An 18,527-nucleotide genomic window follows, 5' to 3' on the forward strand; every position below is an offset into this window, starting at 1 on the left:
CCCGGGGCGGGGGGTCTGACCGCGGCCCCCTCCCGGCCCCGCTCCCGGCCCCGCTCCCGGCCCCGCTCCCGGCCCCGCTCCCGGCCCCGCTCCCGGCCCCGCTCCCGCCGCCGCACGCGCACGCCCCTCCCCCCGGCGCGCCGCCAGAGGCCGCCCCCGGCCGGCTGGTGACGGACAGGCCGGCGGGCCAATGGGGAGCGGGACACGTGCGCGCGGCAGCCAATGGGAGTCGGCGGGCGGCGCGGGGGCGTGTCCGGCGGCGCTGCGAGCGGCTTGTTGTGCGCGCTGCGGAGCCGTTCCCCTCCCGCTGCCCAGGCCCCGCCGAGCCGGCCGCAGGTGAGCGCGGGCCGCTGCGGGCGGCGGGGCGGCCCCCCCGAGAGCCCCCGGCGGCTCCTGCGAGGCCGCCGCCGGCAGCCGCGGGCGGCCGGGGCCGTGGCAGCGAGGCCGAGGCCTGGGCCTGCAGGGGGAGAGCTGGGCCCTGCGGGGGGAGGGGCCAGCCGCCGGGGAGCGCGGGCCCGGGGCTGCGGCCTGCGGGGCCGCGGGGCCTGCGTGAGCTGGATGGGACGCGGGCGGCGGAGGAGGGGCCTGAGGCCTCCGCGCTCGTGGGCGAGAAGGCCGCGGGTCTGGCTGCCTGGCGCTGCCGCGGCGGGGCCGGCCCCGGGCCGCAGGGGGCTGCGCCGTGGCCTGGAGCCTTTCTTTTTCTGGGTAATGTCGTTGCCTTTCATATTTATTTTGCCTGTGTCTCCGTTGACGCGGGTTTTAAATCTCCCACCTTCGTTGAGACTGGCGCATCTTTATTGACTGGCATATCTGCGGGTGGGCTTCCTCGTGTCGACAGTGCGCGTTAATATTAATGCTAATTTGGGCCGGCTAGGAGCAGAGTTAAGTAATGCTGGGCTAAATGCTTTTGGCCGGAAGAAATTATGACTAAAGTAGCGGCCCACTATTGTTAGTACTCGTGGGAGGTTTTTCAAAGTAGAGCTTTTTTTAGTGATTGGAAGAGGCAGGAATTGCTTAGAGGGCCGTTCAGTGAGAGGACATGGGTGAAAGGAACGTGGGCAGAGGTAGCCGAGAGAAAGGACCACTGAGCTGTGGTGGAAGGGTTGTGTGGAAGGGTGTGCTGGCTACCATGTTCTGTACTGCTGGCGAGGGGAGCAGCGTTATCTGTTGGGCAGGGGCTTAATTCTGAGAGTCGCTGAGAAGGGAGGCATGTTTTGCTGTGTGAGGGACTTGCACTGGGATCCTGTGACTCGATGAGGCACCTGTGGAAAATAAAGGAGGAAAGAAATGGGAAGGGTAGAAATTAGTTTTCTTTATTCATCCTTGTTGTTGTCATAAGATAACTTTTCGAGGACACTGTATTTCTGTTTCTTTTTCCATTTATGCCTTCAGTGTGGATGTTAGCTGCTCACATCACTCAGCTCTTGCCTCTTTACCAGCCCAGTGTTTCCCAGTACTCATGTATTAACCACTTCTCCTTCTAGACCTGTCTGAACAGACTTCTCTTTACAACTGGGGTGATGCATATATTCCATATATACAGCTGCTGGAATGTGTTAGAAATGTCTCAACATTTCTTACATTTTCTGGTGGCTCTTGCGTTATCTCTGTGTTGTCTGATAAATAGTAAAGTTTAGGTTTCTGAGGTTGTGACTCTATGCAACATGATACCTTACTTGGTGATTGTCCTTGCTTTTTGTTCCAAAGCAGGGTAACTGTGTTTGTGTGGTGATGCAAATGAGTCTGTGGTTTCATGGTTCAAAGTGTTGAGCAGCCCCGAGTTACAGAACCTCCTACCTGCACATGCAGGCTCTCCCTTTGGTTTGATTGGAATGTCAGCAGGAACCTCTTAAGCTGATATCATTGTTCAGTATCTTGTGTAGTGAGTTTATGGCCTTCATTATTTGGGCCTGATGTGGGTGGGTCTGCAGCACCAGATAAATGTGGCTGTACTGCTCTCCTGTTGGAGTTGTCTTATGCAGTGCTAGGGTTGTGGGAACCACAGCAGCAGTAAACACAGTTTAAATGGAAATGTGAATATTGTGTTTAGCATCTTTCTGAAGTTAATTGTGTCAAACGTGGCCGGTGTCTAGTGCTGACAGCAGCTTGCCATGAAATGTGCTCTATGCTCCTTATTAAAGCATTCTGTTCTTTTGCTTGCTGGTTCTTGCATCTTCTGTCACTTTTTTATTCCTTAAAAAAACCTTCCCTGTCTTGACCTGTCAGAGATATGTCGTTTTACCTTCAGAATCTATTTCTTTAAGCTGTTGTGCTTTCTTTCTTGTGGATACGCTGCCTGTCAAGGTGGTAGACTTTTAGTTATAGAAAACTCAAGCTTGTTGTGTCTGCAGACTTGAAAAATTTATTTAGATAAGCTGTTGTTTTTGCTCTTCCAAGTACTTCAGAAAAAGCACGGAAGGCAGCTGCAGATTCTTGTCAGTTTAAGCATTTAGGAGGAGTGACGTAGTTGAGCAAAGGAGAGGTGGTAAATTTTGCCTTCTGTTGGGAACTGATCAGGGCACTTCTCTTTCATGAGTGAGTGGTTCTGTGATCTAGGCACCTGCAAGTTTCAAACTGCTGGCCTAAATGATCCATTTGATTATACAACCTTGTTATATGTAGGTGATGTATGCAAAAATAGATTTTAAGCTTCTTTTGTTGTTGGTTTTTTTTTGGAGGGGGTAGGGTGGAAACAAGCTATGCTGAGAGGCACCGATGCTTTCCATGTGTGTGATTTTGCTGCTTGTTTTATATTAATAGCAGTGTCACAGTAAGCATAAAGTATAATTTTTCTCTCAGCCACCATTTCCATGGCCTCCGTGTAGAAGTGCAGTGGTAAGTTGTGTCTCATCAGGCCTTCAGAGATGGATTTCCAGTTCCTTGTTTTGTACTGGTGAATAAACTGGATGCAGCCTCCTTCCTCCTCGTGTTCCTGCACTTGCCTTCCTGTCCCATCAAAGTGAAAGTACCAGCTGCTAATCCAAGGATGGATCAGTGCATGGGGCAGCTGTTGTCAGAATGTGTCTGGAATCCAAAGTTCTTCTGTCCACGTCTCACCTACTGCACCTGTGCTTAGGAAGGGAGTTGTTGCCTCACAGTTCTGTCTCCAGTGATTTTTTTTGTAGGTAAAAAAATTACCAGAGGTAATTGCTGGACAGTCTGACACTGTCTAGAACAAGAAATATGATAACATTTTTTAGATATATCTGTTTATTGTAAACCTACGCTTCTAAAAATACCATTTCAGAAGGTGAGGTGGTCTTAAACTGCAAAAAGTTAGCCAGCTGTCTCTGCTTAAGAACTGTCAGGGAAAGAAGAACTGTGGGACATGAAGCGCAGAGCAGAGCTTTGCAGCCTGCTCTCTCTGTCAAGGCCAACTATTAACCTTGAAAGATGGGGAAGTCTCTAAATGCAGATGTGCCGTATCTGAGCAGCATAGTTTCCAGGTGCCCTTGTTCATACATATCAAGCAGAGGTGCTGTCTGGAGGCCCTGGTTGTCCCCTTCATGTTCAAGCAGCAGTGGATGGTAATAATGGCCAGTCTGTCTGATTTCTGACTGCATCCTAACTGGGGTTAATTTTGTTCCCATCAATTGAGTACAATTCATCTGACTGATGGTAAAACGAGGTCATTCCTCTGAAGACTGCAGCTTATTTTTTCACCTCAAATACTTTTGTCTCTGAATGGCAATATAAGCATTGACACAGTTACTTTGATGATGTCATTATATGGACATGAATTAAAAAAAAAAAAACTAAGAGAAGCACTTAAAAGATTTTTAGTCAAATCTGATTCTTAAAAAAGCTACTTTGGTAAAATATTAAATACTAAATTAATGACAGTAGAGATTTGTTAGACTAGTAATACACTGAAATTTAAGTTTATGCCCAATACTATAAAATCAAACAAAATAAATGAGCTTAAAACATGTCATACTACAACTCATTGATATAACATGGAAATAAAGTTTGTTGAAATGCAGTAGTAGATTTTAGTAACAGCAACCTCTGGTATGGAGGTATATTGATTTTTAGAACTGACAAAAATGCTGCAAATTTAAATTTAGTCAAACTAAGGATAAAAAGGGCAGTGTCTTCATTCCAGGTTTGCAACGGGGGACAGAATCAATGAAAAGGTGAGACGTCAGCTCTGAAAAATCGGAAGGACTGGCCAGCAGAAAGGATCCATTTTGGTTGCCAGATTTACAAAGAGAACTTAAACATCAGTTTGGAAGGAACATACCTGTACAAATTAAGCAAGTTATGTGGCTTAACACATAGAGTTTAATTTTAACGGAATCTTCCTGTCTGAAGACAAACCTTTTGGTTGGTTTCTTTTTTAGCGACAGCATGTTTCAGTAGAGAGAGTTGGATTTTTTCTGGGGGTGGGGAGGCAGAGAGAGGACAAATGCCAAATGAATTGAATCTTGAATTTAGATTCCTCCTGTTTGCTGATTTAAAATACAGTGGCTGTGGAGGAGAGGAATTCAGATGAAACAGTGGGAGAGAATACTGACCTCATTGATGACTGTGGGACAATAACAAGAGAAATGGGGTAACTGAACAGTTTGTGGGAGGGAATCTGTGACACCTCACTGTGTGCCTTTGAGTTGTCAGATGTCCCCAGACATGGGCTGTTCCAAGGAAACATGAGATTCGTGCTCATGAGATACAGCAACTGTAGTCAGCCTAAGCAAGTGTAGCAGGTGAAGGTGAGATGAAGATTGTTCTGTCTGGTCATGGATTTGCTTTTCAGAAGAAACATCGGGCACCTCTCAAACATGGGCACACTACTTTGTATCTAAATTATTTTTATTCATAAGGAAAATTTAAGCACTATCACCTGTCTTTGCAAGTACACATTGAAGTAGTCTGTTGTAAGACTTAAGCATGTAGCTCAGATGTGAGTTGAGACTTTGAAGTGTGTGACCTAATCTGTGCATGTACTTGCTAGATAACCTTTTCTGTCCAATTTACTCTCTTCAAATGCTTTATAAATGTTGTTCTTGAGTTAAAGAGATATGTGGCTTTTGGGATTTCCCATTCCTCCCCTGCCCACAGTTGGCTTTTGGTGTTTGGTCAAGATTAAAATCCTCTGCCATTTGAAGTAATATTGTATGAATGCAGCCTGAGTCAAGTAGCAGTGGGTCTTGTGCTGTGTTGTCATTGACACGAATGTTCCTGGAGAGCTCTGTGCTCTGTGGGGCTGTGTGGGACATGAAAGGAGTTCATGTAAGGAACAAAAGGGATTTTCTTGGAGATTATGGGGTAAGAATCTGTTGCATATGTAGAGAGGTCTGGATTAAGAAATAGAGAGTGGTGTTCTGGCTGTGGAGCATTTGGGAACTTTTCTGGGAGGCCTGTAGGCCTAGTGGAGGTTTTTCTGCTGCTGTGGCCTCTTAAGGTGAAACACTCTGTATCTTATGGTGATTTCTGAAAAGAAAATGTTTGATGTTTTTTGTGTTGTTGGTTTTTTTTAACCCAATCTCTATGCCTTCTATATCCTTTCAATGCTGTCTTGACAGCTGGCTGCAAAGCAAGGTTTTGCATGGCAATGCTGTGTTGGATCATTCTTAAACTGTTTTTCCAGAACAGTTGGAACCAGTGGAGGCTCTTTGCAGGCCTGCTCTTTGTGTGTGTGGCATGGCTTTTGGCATGTATTCAAACCCAGACATCTCAGTACCTCTGCATCTGCTTTTTGCAGCTGTGCGGATTGGTTTGACACTTCCCTTAATGCAGGAGAATCCTTTTTGTTTTATTTCAGGTCTGATCTCCAAGGAGGGCTGCTCAGCAGCTTCAGAGTTGAGTGGTAGAACATTGCAAAGACAGAGCCATGTTTGTTGTTTGCCTCTGTGTCAACCATGACCTGGGGTTGGGAGGGTGCATGTCAACAAATAGCATCCATGTGCTAAAGGAACAGGAGGAGGTCTCTTTGTATAGCCTTGGAGTCCTACTTGAAGTGCCCCACCAAGGTTCTTGAGGTCAATTAGTGTATTTAAGAATAAACTCTTGAGACTGAAGTCCAAGTTGATCAAGGCAGCTCATCAGCAGAACTCTGCCAACATCACTTTTTTCTGTGTAGAGTTCCTGTTCATTCACCAGTATTAACCCCAACAAGGAGAATTCATCAGCTTAGGGTCTCTGAGACAGTGTCTCCTGTTTCATGGGCTCTGTGGATTTGAGCAACTTCAGGATGAATGGAAGGTTTGGGCACAGTACATGTGGTTCCTGTTGGTTGCTCTCTTCATCCTTGGTATCGTAAGTTTGAGGACATCTTAAGAAAGGAAGAAAAGAAGCCTGCCTTTTAAAACAAGTTGTTGCAGGGGTTGGTTATTTGGAATGAAACTTAGTCTTAAAATATACTTTTTTTGGGACATAAAATGGAAGGCATTTTTTGGCAAGGCTGCAAGGTACCAGTCTCGTTACTTGCAGCCTTCCCAAATGGAGCTCTTAGGTCTTTCCATCCTTGACCTGACTGCTCAGAATAGAAGTGCATTCAGACTTCTGATTTATGTCAGCCTGGACTGACAGATGTCAGTTAATGAAGTTATAGATCCAAATTAGTTTCTGGGCCTGTTTTTCAATTTTGTAATATATACTGATAAAATTTGATTGTTCTCTTTTTGATAAAGAAAGATTAGGAGATTCCCTCAACATAATTCAGTGAGAGCATCTTTTCAGTATGCAGAGGTTAATATTTCTTCAGGTGCTATTTTTAATCTTGCTGGCCTGAGAACCCTTCACCAGTGATAAAGGAAGTGGCTTCCCCACTGGCTTTCAGGATGGCCAGAAAGTGATAGTCTTGCAGTAGGTTGTGCCAGTGCTTAGTGAAAGATTAGGATGAAAGAAGCATCTTCTCTATAAGCATTCTGCTTCTTTTTCTCTGCTGTGCCTTCATCACTTCTGCATTGTTTTATATCCCATGAAAATGTTTGACAGGCCTTTAAGTAAAGGCTTCCTTCAGTTTATTTTCTAATGTCTGAATCACAGAATCACAGCATGTCAGGGGTTGGAATGGGCCTCTGAAGATCATCCAGTCCAACCCCCCTGCCAGAGCAGGACTGAACCTAGGGCACATCCCTCAGAAAGGCATCCAGACAGGTCTGGAAAGTCTCCAGAGAAGGAGACTCCACAGCCTTTCTGGGCAGCCTGTCCCAGGGCTCTGTCACCCTCACAGGAAAGAAGTTCTTCCTCATCTTGAGGTGGAACTTCCTGGGCTCCAGTTTGAATCCATTGCCCCTCGTCCTGTCCCAGGGCACAAGTGACAAGGCTTGTCCTGCCTTCTTGCTGCCCTCATGGATTGATAGACATTCATTAGATCCCCCTTCAGGCTTCTCCTCTCGAGGCTGAAAAGCCCCAGGTCTCTCAGCCTTTCTTCATCATACATGAAGAAGAGCAGGTGGGAGGCTTCCTTCACAACTCTAATTGCTTCTGAATCAATGATGTGTTAGGCATTCCTGGTGTATCATGGGGGGAGATACAGATAGTAAGCGATTGCAGACAGTGAGAGGAGAGGCAGTGGTAAAATGATTTCAAGTTGATACCCACTCCTGTCAGTTTTGCTAAATGCCAGATAAGCCTGGTGACTTGCCACCGTGGTGTGCTGGGGAGTGTTCTGTGCTTGGGATTTACCTGTGGTGCAGAAGATACACCTTGGCAGAGAAGGAAAACTGACTTTGTTTTTGGCAGTATTTTTTTTTGGGATTTCTTAAAGTCTATAGCAACTTGTTAGACTTGGTGGGAGGACAATCCTGGCAGCAGGAAGGATTTGTATCATATCTTGGGCAAATTTGGTTAAAGTGGAAGAAATTTGAGCTTTTGTCTTGTAAAACTGGAAAAACCTTTCCTTCCTAAATAATTGTACTGTGCAACTTCCGTGTTCTTTGATGTGTTGTTATATTGTGCTTGTAGGGCTTGAATTTTATACAGGACAGAGGGAATCAAAGCTGCCTGCCATTAAAACAATTTTGAAAACATAAATAATCTGGTTTTATAGCTCATGTATGTTGATCAAAGAAGGTTCAGCTGTTTGAGTGTCATTTAGCAGAAACAAAACTTTTCTGAGGTTGTGCTCAGACAGTTCTGACAGCTGGAAGGGAGCTTGTTTAATGACATGATTTCACAGGACAGCTAAGACAACCTGGCAGCTTAAAATCAGCTAACGGGGGAGTCCCTTCCCCTGCTTCTGGTTTTGTAGTTTCTCCTCTTGCTCTCCTGTCCTCTGGCATTAGCTCTGCTGCTTACCTTGCTACAAGGAAAGCAGATTAAAACTGCTGACACAACAAGAATTGCTTTCTTCCTGGTGTAGTTTTCCATTGCTTCCATGGTACAGGTTGGTTATCCTGTGGGCTGAAGGTGCTGGGGCTTGCTGGTGTTGACACTTGGGACACAGAACCAAGGGGCAGAAGGTTAATCAGTGGGTAAGGTGGGACAAGACTTCTCCTATAAGCTGCCAGCTGCTAATGCTTCAATATGTATTAAAAAAAATGTCAGTTTAAACCTGTACTGTTTCAATCTCAAATTAATGTAAATCTGGTCACGGTTTATTGTAAAGTGGTGTACTTTGTTATTGCCATTTAAATTCTTGACTTTTGCAAGAAGAAAGTTTGAAATAAATGCGAAATGTGACCTAACAGTAGCTACTGGTCCTGCAGCCTGCGTTCCCTTTCTAGATTTAGGATTTCTAGTTGCTAATCCAGACTTGTTCCATGGTTCAACTTCCAGTGGTCAGTAGCAGTGCAGTCCCTGGAAAGGCTGATCCTTCAGCAGATCCTGATCTGTAAAATAAAGCCATGACCTGTTGCTGCTCAGGCCCTTAGCATAGATGGCAGCAGTGCCTGAAGCTAAAAAAGCTCTAAGCTGTTGGTATGTAGTTGTCTTCATCATCATAGAATCATAATAGAATGGTCTGGATTAGAAGGAACCTAGAAGATCATCTAGTTCCAACCCCCTTAAAAGGGCAGGGACACTCTCCCCTAGACCAGGTTGCTCCAAGCCCCATTCAACCTGCCCTTGAACACCTCCAGGGAGCAGACATCCACAACCACCCACTAGACAACCTGTTCTAGTGCCTTCCCACCTTCACAGCATTTCTTCCCAACATCTAACCTGGATCTGTTCTCTTGCAGTTTAAAACCATTACCCCTTGTCCTGTCCCTACATAGCCTGGTAAAAAGTCTCTCCCCCCTTTCCTGTAGCCCTTTCAGGTACTGGAAAGCATCTGTAAGTTCTCCTCAGAGCCATCTCTTCTCCAGGCTGAACAGCCCCAACTCTCTCAGCCTGTCTTGTGGTGTTAATGGTTGTAACTCAAAATCACAATATTTGAGGAGCAGATGTGGTGATGTGGAATCTTCTGACCCATCTAAATGCAAAAATAAAGTGGCAAACGTAGCCAGTAGTTAGTACCTGGTACTCCAAGGCTTGCTGGCTCACTGCATTGAGATGAGCTAGAATCTTTTGCATCCTCTGGACACCTGACCTGATGTTTTACTGGTGGCTGAGCAGCAAGATCTTCAACTCTTCTAGTTCGGCTTGAATTTATCATCCCCCTCAGGCAAGATCAGCACAGTGCCAGTGAGACTTGCTTCAGAGGATGTGCTCAGTTCTTAAGCAAACAGCAACTAGAGGAATTCTAATAGTAGTTGCTGATGTACAGCATCTTCTGTTATTCTTTTGGTCAAATGAGCATGTTGGCCAACATATTAGAGTAAACATAATCTTTGAACCTGTCGTAATTAATTCTTCTGTGGTGGCACTGAGAGCTTCAGTGAGGTTTCACATTGAACTTGGAAGGTTTACACTAAACTTTCAGAAGAGCTGCAAGTCTTCTCCTACTTTTCTGGTGCTTAAACTTCTCAGGAGACTGATCTCTTGAGTTAGGTGAACCCTTCATTTACCTTTATTCTTTATTATGTAGAGATACAGTGTGTGCATCTGAATTTCCAGAGTTGACAAGCTGCCTCTGGCAATAACAGATAATTAGCTAAGCAAGCAGTGCTGATTTAACTATATGCAGCCAAACTTCTGGTGGTATTCCTGTAGAGGGAACTCTGGATTAAAGAAAAAAACCTGATTACTTGGATTAACCTTAATTTCATTAAAAAATGTTTGGGTTTATGTCCCTTAATGGTGGAGTCTGAATTGGAAACACATGAATATTTAAACACTACTGCAATTTTGTGGTGCAAATTGTCCTGCTGTATGGTGCTGGTAGGCCAAAGTGTGGGGATAAAATGCACAAATAATGATGACTTTAGAAGAGAAGTGCAGAATTGAGCATCAGGAGGCCATGAATTCAGGTTTTTAGCAGCTATTTGTTATTTCTGTGTGCTCCACAGCTGTTTTTAAGAGCTGTTAAACTGTGTTGTTTTGGAGGTAGAGATGTTTAGCACTCAGATGGAGAGATGAACAAATCATCAGCAGCAAACTTGAGAATCAGAGCCTGGAGCAAATAAATCAATGGGTCTGGATGTAATACACCCATGGGTGCTGAGGAAACTGGTGGAGGTCATTGCTGGGCCACTCTCCATCATCTTTGGTAAGTCGTGGGCAACAGGAGAGGTGCCTGAGGACCGGAGGACAGTAAATGTTGCTCCTGTCTGCAAGGAGGACCGGGGTAACTATAGACCAGTCAGCCTCACCTCCATCCCTGGAAAGGTGATGGAACAACTTATTCTTGGCACTATCTCGAGGCATATCAAGGATGACGGGGTCATTAAGAGCAGTCAGCATGGTTTTACCAAGGGAAAGTTGTGTTTGACCAACCTGTGATTCTGTGAACCATCCAAGAAATTAGCTCCCTGGTGATAATGATTTCCAGAAAGAATGTACTGGTCTCAGCTTCTGAATCTGCTAGACCTCATTTTTTTTTTCTGTCACAGAAATAGTAGAGTTCAGGTATACTGATGTTTGACAATTTCAAAGTAGTTGTAAGAGCACTTTAAAATCTCCTGTTCTGGCAGGTCTTGAAGAGCAGCTTGAGTCTGTTGTGAGTTGGAGTTGAAGATTTCCTTAGCACCTGAAATGCTGGGATTTAGTCCCTGCTGATGGCTGCCTAAGGCACAGACTTTCTTCACGTAGTGGAATTTCTGGATGTTTTCTCAAGGCTTTCTATAAAAAGATGCAAACCCAGAAATTCTGTCAAATGCTCAGTATGTACCAAAGTTAGTGTTCCAGTGTGGATTCATCTGTTTTATTTATGCAATTAAACAATTAACCAGTCATCCAAAAGAAACCATTTAACAGTAACAGGGCCTTGAGATGCAGGAGAAGCAACGTGTAAAGGAGAAAACAGTTAGAAAATAAATAATCCCCAACTAAAATACAGTAGATCTGGCTGCTGCTCCTTTTTCTGTCTATTAAGAGTTCTGGGCATAAGGTTGCAATTAAAGTTGAGGTGGCAGTTTGGATTCTGGCTAGTCAAGTACTTGGATGTGGGGAGCCTGATTTTTAACTCTGCTGGTGTGAATGCCTTGGTGTTTACAGGAATGTGTTCAAAATCTGGCTTGATGCTTTTTATTAACATAACCCCTCCTCCCTCGAGAGCTCTCTAATGGTATGTAGTTTTGTAAAATGCCTTGCTTGTTAGTTTGAAAGAATGAATTGTTCTGGAAATTTCAACAACTAATGTTTTGTTTTGTGAGTGGAAAAAATGTGTAGTTGAAACAGTTGCTTGTTCTCAGGTTTTAAAAATAAGCCTTCCAACTTATTTCAGGTGGAGAAAGTTTGGCTTCTTGAAACACAAAGATCCAGAACTTAATTGGGATTTTTCTCTTTGCAGATATAATATAAAATGTCTAATGGTTATGAAGATCACATGGCTGAAGATTGCAGGGACGATATTGGTAGAACAAATTTAATTGTGAACTACCTCCCTCAGAACATGACACAAGATGAATTACGGAGTCTATTTAGCAGCATCGGCGAAGTCGAATCTGCGAAACTTATTCGGGACAAAGTTGCAGGTATAATTATTATATAATGAACTTTTGACTTTGTGCTAGACTGCTCAAGTAAGAATTTAATTGGATGCAATTTCATGCAGAAATGTTAAGTATTTGTCTGTGTAATGCAACTAATGCCATATAACTAGAGTAATTCTAAGACTGGGTGTTCAGTATTAGGAAGATAGAATACTTAGGGCTAAATCATAAAATGTGTTGGGTTGGAAGGGACCTCGATAGGTCATCTAGTCCAACCTCCCCACAATAAGCAAGGGCATCTCCAACTAGACCAGGTTGCTCAGAGCCCCATCAAGCCTGACCTTGAGTGTCTCCAGGGATGGGGCCCCCAACACCTCTCTAGGCAACCTATTCCAGTGACCCACCACCTTCATATTAAAGAACTTTTTCATAATGTCCAACCTAAATCTATCCTTCTCTACTTGAAACCATAACCCCCTTGTCCTGTCATTAGATTAATCACTATTTTGTATATGGTTAAGTATTCCAAGGAGTACAATTCCTAAATTTGAACAATAGCCATATGTAAAACTAGTTTGAATTTGGTCCTCAATTTATTTGTAATTCCTACAGGCTGAGCATTTTTTACTCTGCCGGAGCTCTGAATATGCAAACAAACCCTTTGATCTGATTTTGATCAGTAAAATAAAGGTGTGGCATGAGTCTGAAATGGTTGTGGGTCTTATCGCTCTTCAGGAATTTAATTTGTAAGTTCTTTAAGTAGGATTGTTGGTAGTAGCTTTTAAAAAATGACAGGAATGAGTTGTTCAAATTGGTGAAATCTAATGTTTCTTTGTTTCCTTTAAAACAAACAAATGCTGGTAGAATAACTGGCTCCATAAGCCATATCTAGTTAGCTGCAGGAGATTTTTATCTGCTCTGTGAAGTTGTTTTAATCCTTGCAAAGGTCAAAATCTTCAGTTACAAATTCTGGTCATTCTTGTTCAGGATTCACAGAGTCTTGGATTTAGTGGGAGAACGTGGTTGTTTCTGTATATAAAAGTTAGCTTGTTTGTTCTCAGCCTGCAGACTGTTGCTTTGTGGAATTTTCTGCTGCACATGCTTAACCTTGTATTTCAGAATCTAGCAATGCAGACTTAGATCGTTATCTAATCCATAACAAAACAGGTCTGAAACTATTTCACTGTCTGTAAAAACTGGGTGAAAGCTGTTGAAATACATGAAAATTCTTTGTGTGTTATCTGAACTGACTTTAGTACTTCATTTTATGTGCTTGAGGCAATCCATGAGAACTGAATAATTAAAAAAATGTAGAAATTGTTTTCAGAATGGCTTCTCTGATTTCCATGCTTTTAGTTTTCCTGATTTCTTTCACATGAGGTTCCACATGATAGCCTTCAGTCTCAGTCTGTGCTTACTGAATGTGTGTGTAAAATCATGTAATAGCTACAAAAAATATTTCTTTGAATATTTTGGTAGTTGAGTGTTCAGCCTAGATGTTGTCTTACAGCTTGAGATGTTCAGAGGCAGCAGCTTGCTCTAGAAGCTGCTTTTTTGCAAGGAAGTAAGGTCACTTGTTTAACAGTCACAAGCCCCTCATCAAATGCCACAGCTGATCCACACCTTAGACTTTCAAATAAGCACAAAATCATCTATGTGGGAGGTAAGGATATTTTAAATGGGAAGCAAGACATGTCACTATCTGTCATTTGAGAGTCTTATTTCACACTGTTCCTGGTAGCATTGTATACTCTGGTAGAGTCTGGTTAACTTTAACTTGGAACTTGACAGTGTTGAGTCGTTTGAAGTCCAGTTCACGTGCTGGTGTGCTTCAGGTGTGTTGTTTTTTTTTAACAACCCTTAAAGAATCAAAAGTAAAACTCCTGTTAGTGTTGTACAGAGTCACAGACTCACAGAATGGTTCAGGTGGGGAGGGACCTTTAAAGGCCGTCTAGTCCACCCGCCTGCAGTGAGCAGGGACACCTTCAACCAGATCAGGTTGCTCAGAGCCCTGTCCAACCCGGTCTTGAATGTTTCCAGAGATGAGGCATCTACCACCTCTCTAGGCAACCTGGGCCAGTGTTTCATGACACTCGTAAAAAATAGTGTATCTAGGTTAGTCTCCCCTGGTTTAGTTTAAAACCTTCACACTTTCTCCTGTTGCTACAGGCCCAGCTGGAAAGTTTGTCCCCATCTTTCTTACAGGCCCCCTGTAAGTATTGAAAGGCCCCTATAAGGTCTCCCTGGAGCCTCTTCTGCAGGCTGAACAACCCTAACTCTCTCAGCCTGTTTCCAGTGCAGAGCTGCCTCCTCTGGACTTGCTCCAACAACTCCATGTCCTCTTTGTGCTGAAACTGCAGAACTGGACACAGCACTGCAGGGGAGTCTCACCAGCATGGAGTAGAAGGGGAGAATCCCCTCCCTCAACCTGCTGGTCCCACTGCTTTTGAGTCTTTCTTGACTCCTTGGGTGCCTGTGGACAAAATCCTCTCTTTTCTTTGAAGTGATTCCACGTGTTCAATTATGCATGGATCTTTTGGTCAGATCATTAAATTCTGTTTGCTACCTAATTTTTCGTTCACTTGCAACACTGTTAGGAGCAATTCTCAGTAGTTGGGGAGTAATTAAGAATTGGTTTCTTCAGGAACCTTCTAAAAGTACCACACTTGTTCTTCCTTTTGCTTTGCTTTCTGCCCCTTCATGTTTGCATTAAGATCTGTGTTTGTAAAACTCTGCTCTCAGCAGGGCTGATGGCTTGCTGCCCTGGAAGAGTCTTGTGGCAGAGTTCTGCTTTCCTTGTGCCACCACTTGCATTCTTCTGACCCTGTGACAGACTAGCAGGAAACAAGAGCTGAAGAAAAACCTGTTTAGCTCCTTGACCTTGGTTTCTGTGAGGTCAGATAAGTCAGAATATTGGCATATAAGATGTAGTGGGGTTGAGTTGCCTGGACAGGAGGGGAGGTAATGGCTCCCTTTGTAGGAATTAGACTTTTTGGCTCAGTTCAGTTCTCTACAATGAAATCACAGCTTTGGTGCCCCCATGACATTCTGATAAAATCAAAGCATTTTGTCTTTGGAGTTGCCTTTATTGACTGTATTTGCAGAGTTAAAAATCAGTGTTTGTTTGATAATGCTTATTTCTCATTAAAAAATGACTGATACATGTATCTTTCTCAACTAATTCTCTATCAATGAAGCACGTAGGGCAGAAAATGTCTTCTGCCTGGAATGCAGTTTTTAATTACTTACTGAACTAGTCTTAGCTTTCTGGAGACTGACTTTGATTCAAGAGTTGATATGAAGCCAATGTTTTGGTTTTTTTGAGTGAAGTAATTATCATCAAAGTATGTTGTTGGGTTTTGTTCCAAATACAGCACGATACTGAACAATCTTATGTTCCATATATTAGAAGGCATTTACAAAATTTAGAGAAACTTTGAAACTACTAGACTACTTATTCTTTATTTTGTTACTGATTAATGATCTAGGAAGTTAAAAGTAGCAGCAGACCACAGAGTCAGTGGACATTCCTTGCTATGAATTTTCTGCTTTGTGTGCACGTGGGTTATAGCAGTTGGTAAAAGTGACTGTGCATTTGTTTTGTTGTTTGAGATGTGACAACTTCTGTTTTTTGCAGTAACTTTAAAGAGAAGCTTGTGCACAGCAGATGAAAATGAGACAGGGTGCAGTGCTCCTCCAGCTCTTCCTGCTCACAGTGGAAAGATGGGTGCTGGGCTGTTCATTCTCCAATTTGTAGATTCCATTCCTAAGCTCTTCCAGACAAGGCTTTGCTGAAGTTGTGATGAGTTAATCAGTACTTGGGGTCAGTGGGCAAAGTATTGGATTGTTGCTCTGCTGCTCACTGTGCTTGTATTTATGGTGAGAGTAAGGGAAAGTCCTGGGGTGTGTCTGATCAGTCTGCACTGATGAGGCTGTAGCCCTCCAGTGATGGCTTTAGACAGTGATTTCTTGTGCTCTGTGCTGATTTCCTACCCAGGAATGTGTCTGTCTTGGAGCCCCTGTCCCTACCACAGGTGATTCAACAGAAGAAATATGTCCTGGATCATATTTTGTGTTGAGGGTGCTTGACTTTGCTGGGACCAGCAGATTCTGGGGTCTGGATTTCCAGTCAATCTGTTGTGCTGGACTCCTCTTACAAGTGACATTTTAAAAGCATTTCTCCTCCTTCAGTGTCTGTTAGTGCAGAAATCCAGACCTTTATGTTACTCTAGTCTTGCTGAATTTCTTGCAGCACAGATATGGATAACTCATGTCAGGATGTCTGTACACAATGTGGTTGCTTCTAATCACTAGCTGTCCATTTTCTGAGAGAACATGGTCTTCAGTCTGCTGTTTGTCCTGGTGTCCACAGGCTTTTAGTTCTGGACAGAATGCTGAAGCTGAAAGTTAGTCTGCCATTAGTCTAAGTTGTAATTAGTTTCTCTGTCTTCTCCTCACCCTGCTGAAGTGTTACTGTTTTCAACCCAGCTGTTCTAAGGCTCTGAAAAGGTTGGGTTAAACTTTTCCCATGTGTTTAGGGTCTCAAACTGCTGTGAGATTTGTTTATTTCTCATAACACCCTTAGCCCTGCTCTGAGTACCTGGTGGTGAGTTTCCTGTGTGCACCTCTTTGTAAAAGCATTTGCTGGCAGTTGAATTTTTTTTTTAGGGAAGGCATCCAACTTCCTGAGGATTCTTTATCCCTCCCTCACACCTGTATTACTTGAACAGGGAATAAGGAATCCTTGAGATACTCATAGCAAAATACTCATGACTTTCTAGTCTAGGAAATCCAGGATATGATCCTTCAGACTGTGGCAAAGGCTCTGTCTGTATCTGTCAACTACCAAAGTTACAGGCATCTCTGAAGACATGGAGGGCAGGCAGTGGGCTTCCCCCACCTGGCTGCAGTTGCTTATGTCAGTTTGAGTTTTGATGGAACTTGCTGACTTGGAACTTGATTGGCAGCTGTCAAGGGCAAAGGCATTGCTCCAGTTTTGCTTGATGATGTGCAGCAGCTTTGGGGTGTCTTGTTAAGATTGTGTGCAGAAATCTGAGGCCCATCTCAGAATCTCCTGTGGTTACACCTCAGCTCACCAGCACTGTGTGCATGTGGCATGGTGCTTACAGCACCAAAAAGAAATCACTTCAGTGTAGCTGGAATTCCTCAGGAATCAATATGCATATTTACATTTCCCCTGTCTTGTCCTTGTCATGTTGGCTTCTCTGGAAGACGCTCACAGAAATGATTGAGCTGAAGAGGAACAGAAGGGCTGTGCTCTTGTGGGCATTTTGGGCAAAAAGAGAGGGAAGACTTTTCTGCACCTTTCTTAGATGCTCCCTGGCTCAGGTGACAGGGTGACTCTGTGTTCATTCACCCAGTGCAGTGGACTCAGGTCTAGAAACAGAGTACTGAAGTGTTCCTGCTTTGTGGAACAAAGTGCTTTGTGAACAAAGTCCTGCTTTGTGGAAAGTACTTAAGTTTTCTCTTTGGCTGAAACAGTTTCCTTTTGCATGGAAAACAACTGATGTTGCTTATGCAGTTGTGCTGTTAATTGTGTTGTTGGAATGCATCGTTACCCATGGATTTTTATTCTAGCTCTTTAATCACATTTGGAGGTATGCAGTTTCTTACTGTGCATTCAAGAATGCCTAGCAACAATGGTTAATTTAATGAAGAGTGCAAATGGTTTGCAGACAAATTGGCCAAATGCTGAGAATGTTAACACCCTTGTAGCTTTTCCAGCTTTACTTAATTTCCTTTATTACAAGGTGGGCCGTGTAAACTATCTCAGATATCAACTGAGTTCTAGCAAGGGTATGGGAATACACTTAATATAAAGGCAGTTTGGGTTCTTTAAGTGGGTTCAGAGCACAGCTAGCAAAGCAGCAGCTGGTGCAGCAGTTCTTGAGCTCTGCTTCTAAATGTTCTGGGAACTTCTCAGGTTGTCAGCAGACTTCTGGAAGGCCTTTGAGGAGCTGGAGTGCTTGCTGCTGCCAGGAAAGGATGGCTGTAGGAGACCCTGACTTCTAGTAAGGAACTCTGAACTTTTTTCAGGTTTACCTGGTCAAAGGTAAAAGTGGGGGTTGGAGCTTTTATTCCAGCTGGTTAGGGAGAGTCAGGCACCTTTTCAGCTGTTGCTTAGGCCTGTAACTCTGGTCTAGAGTAGAGCAGCATTCCCAGGGCAGACACTGTGTTGTGATCTGCCCACATGCTGTTGGGAATGGTGGGGACATGCTGCACAGACTCCAGCAATCATTTTAGCAGCTGTCCCTGCAACATCAGAGGCCTTGACCAAAACCAAGCTATGTTGGCTGAAAAAGAGGATGCAGGTCTTGAGCTGCAGGCAGTGCCTGAGGCCTCACACTTTGGCTGAGCAGAGAGATGTTCTTATCACTGCAGGAGGTATGTGCTGCTGTAGGACTTGTCACCAAGTGAGGGACCTGTGATTGGACTGAACACCAGTCTCTGAGGTTGGTGATCAGCAGCACAAAGTCCAGCTGAAGGCCGGTCACTAGCAAAGAACCCAAAGGTTTGATATCAGGGCCAATTCTGTTTGAAATTTTCATTAATGACCTGTACTATGAGACAGGTTGTACCATGTTT

General features: G+C 43.8%; 1 protein-coding gene across 2 annotated transcripts in view; it reads left to right on the forward strand.

The window, feature by feature from the left end:
• The first annotated feature begins 246 nt into the window (after nt 1-246).
• ELAVL1 (ELAV like RNA binding protein 1) overlaps nt 247-18,527 on the forward strand; it is a 39,888-nt gene continuing 21,607 nt past the window's right edge. For both annotated transcript variants that reach the window (XM_051640026.1, XM_051640027.1), the window contains exons 1-2: nt 247-336; nt 11,780-11,963. In XM_051640026.1, the coding sequence (XP_051495986.1) occupies nt 11,792-11,963 (172 nt within the window). In that variant the 5' untranslated portion in view covers nt 247-336; nt 11,780-11,791. The remainder of the gene's footprint in view (nt 337-11,779; nt 11,964-18,527) is intronic.

This window comes from Apus apus, chromosome 24 (assembly GCF_020740795.1).
Source record: "Apus apus isolate bApuApu2 chromosome 24, bApuApu2.pri.cur, whole genome shotgun sequence".
Lineage (NCBI taxonomy): Eukaryota > Metazoa > Chordata > Aves > Apodiformes > Apodidae > Apus > Apus apus.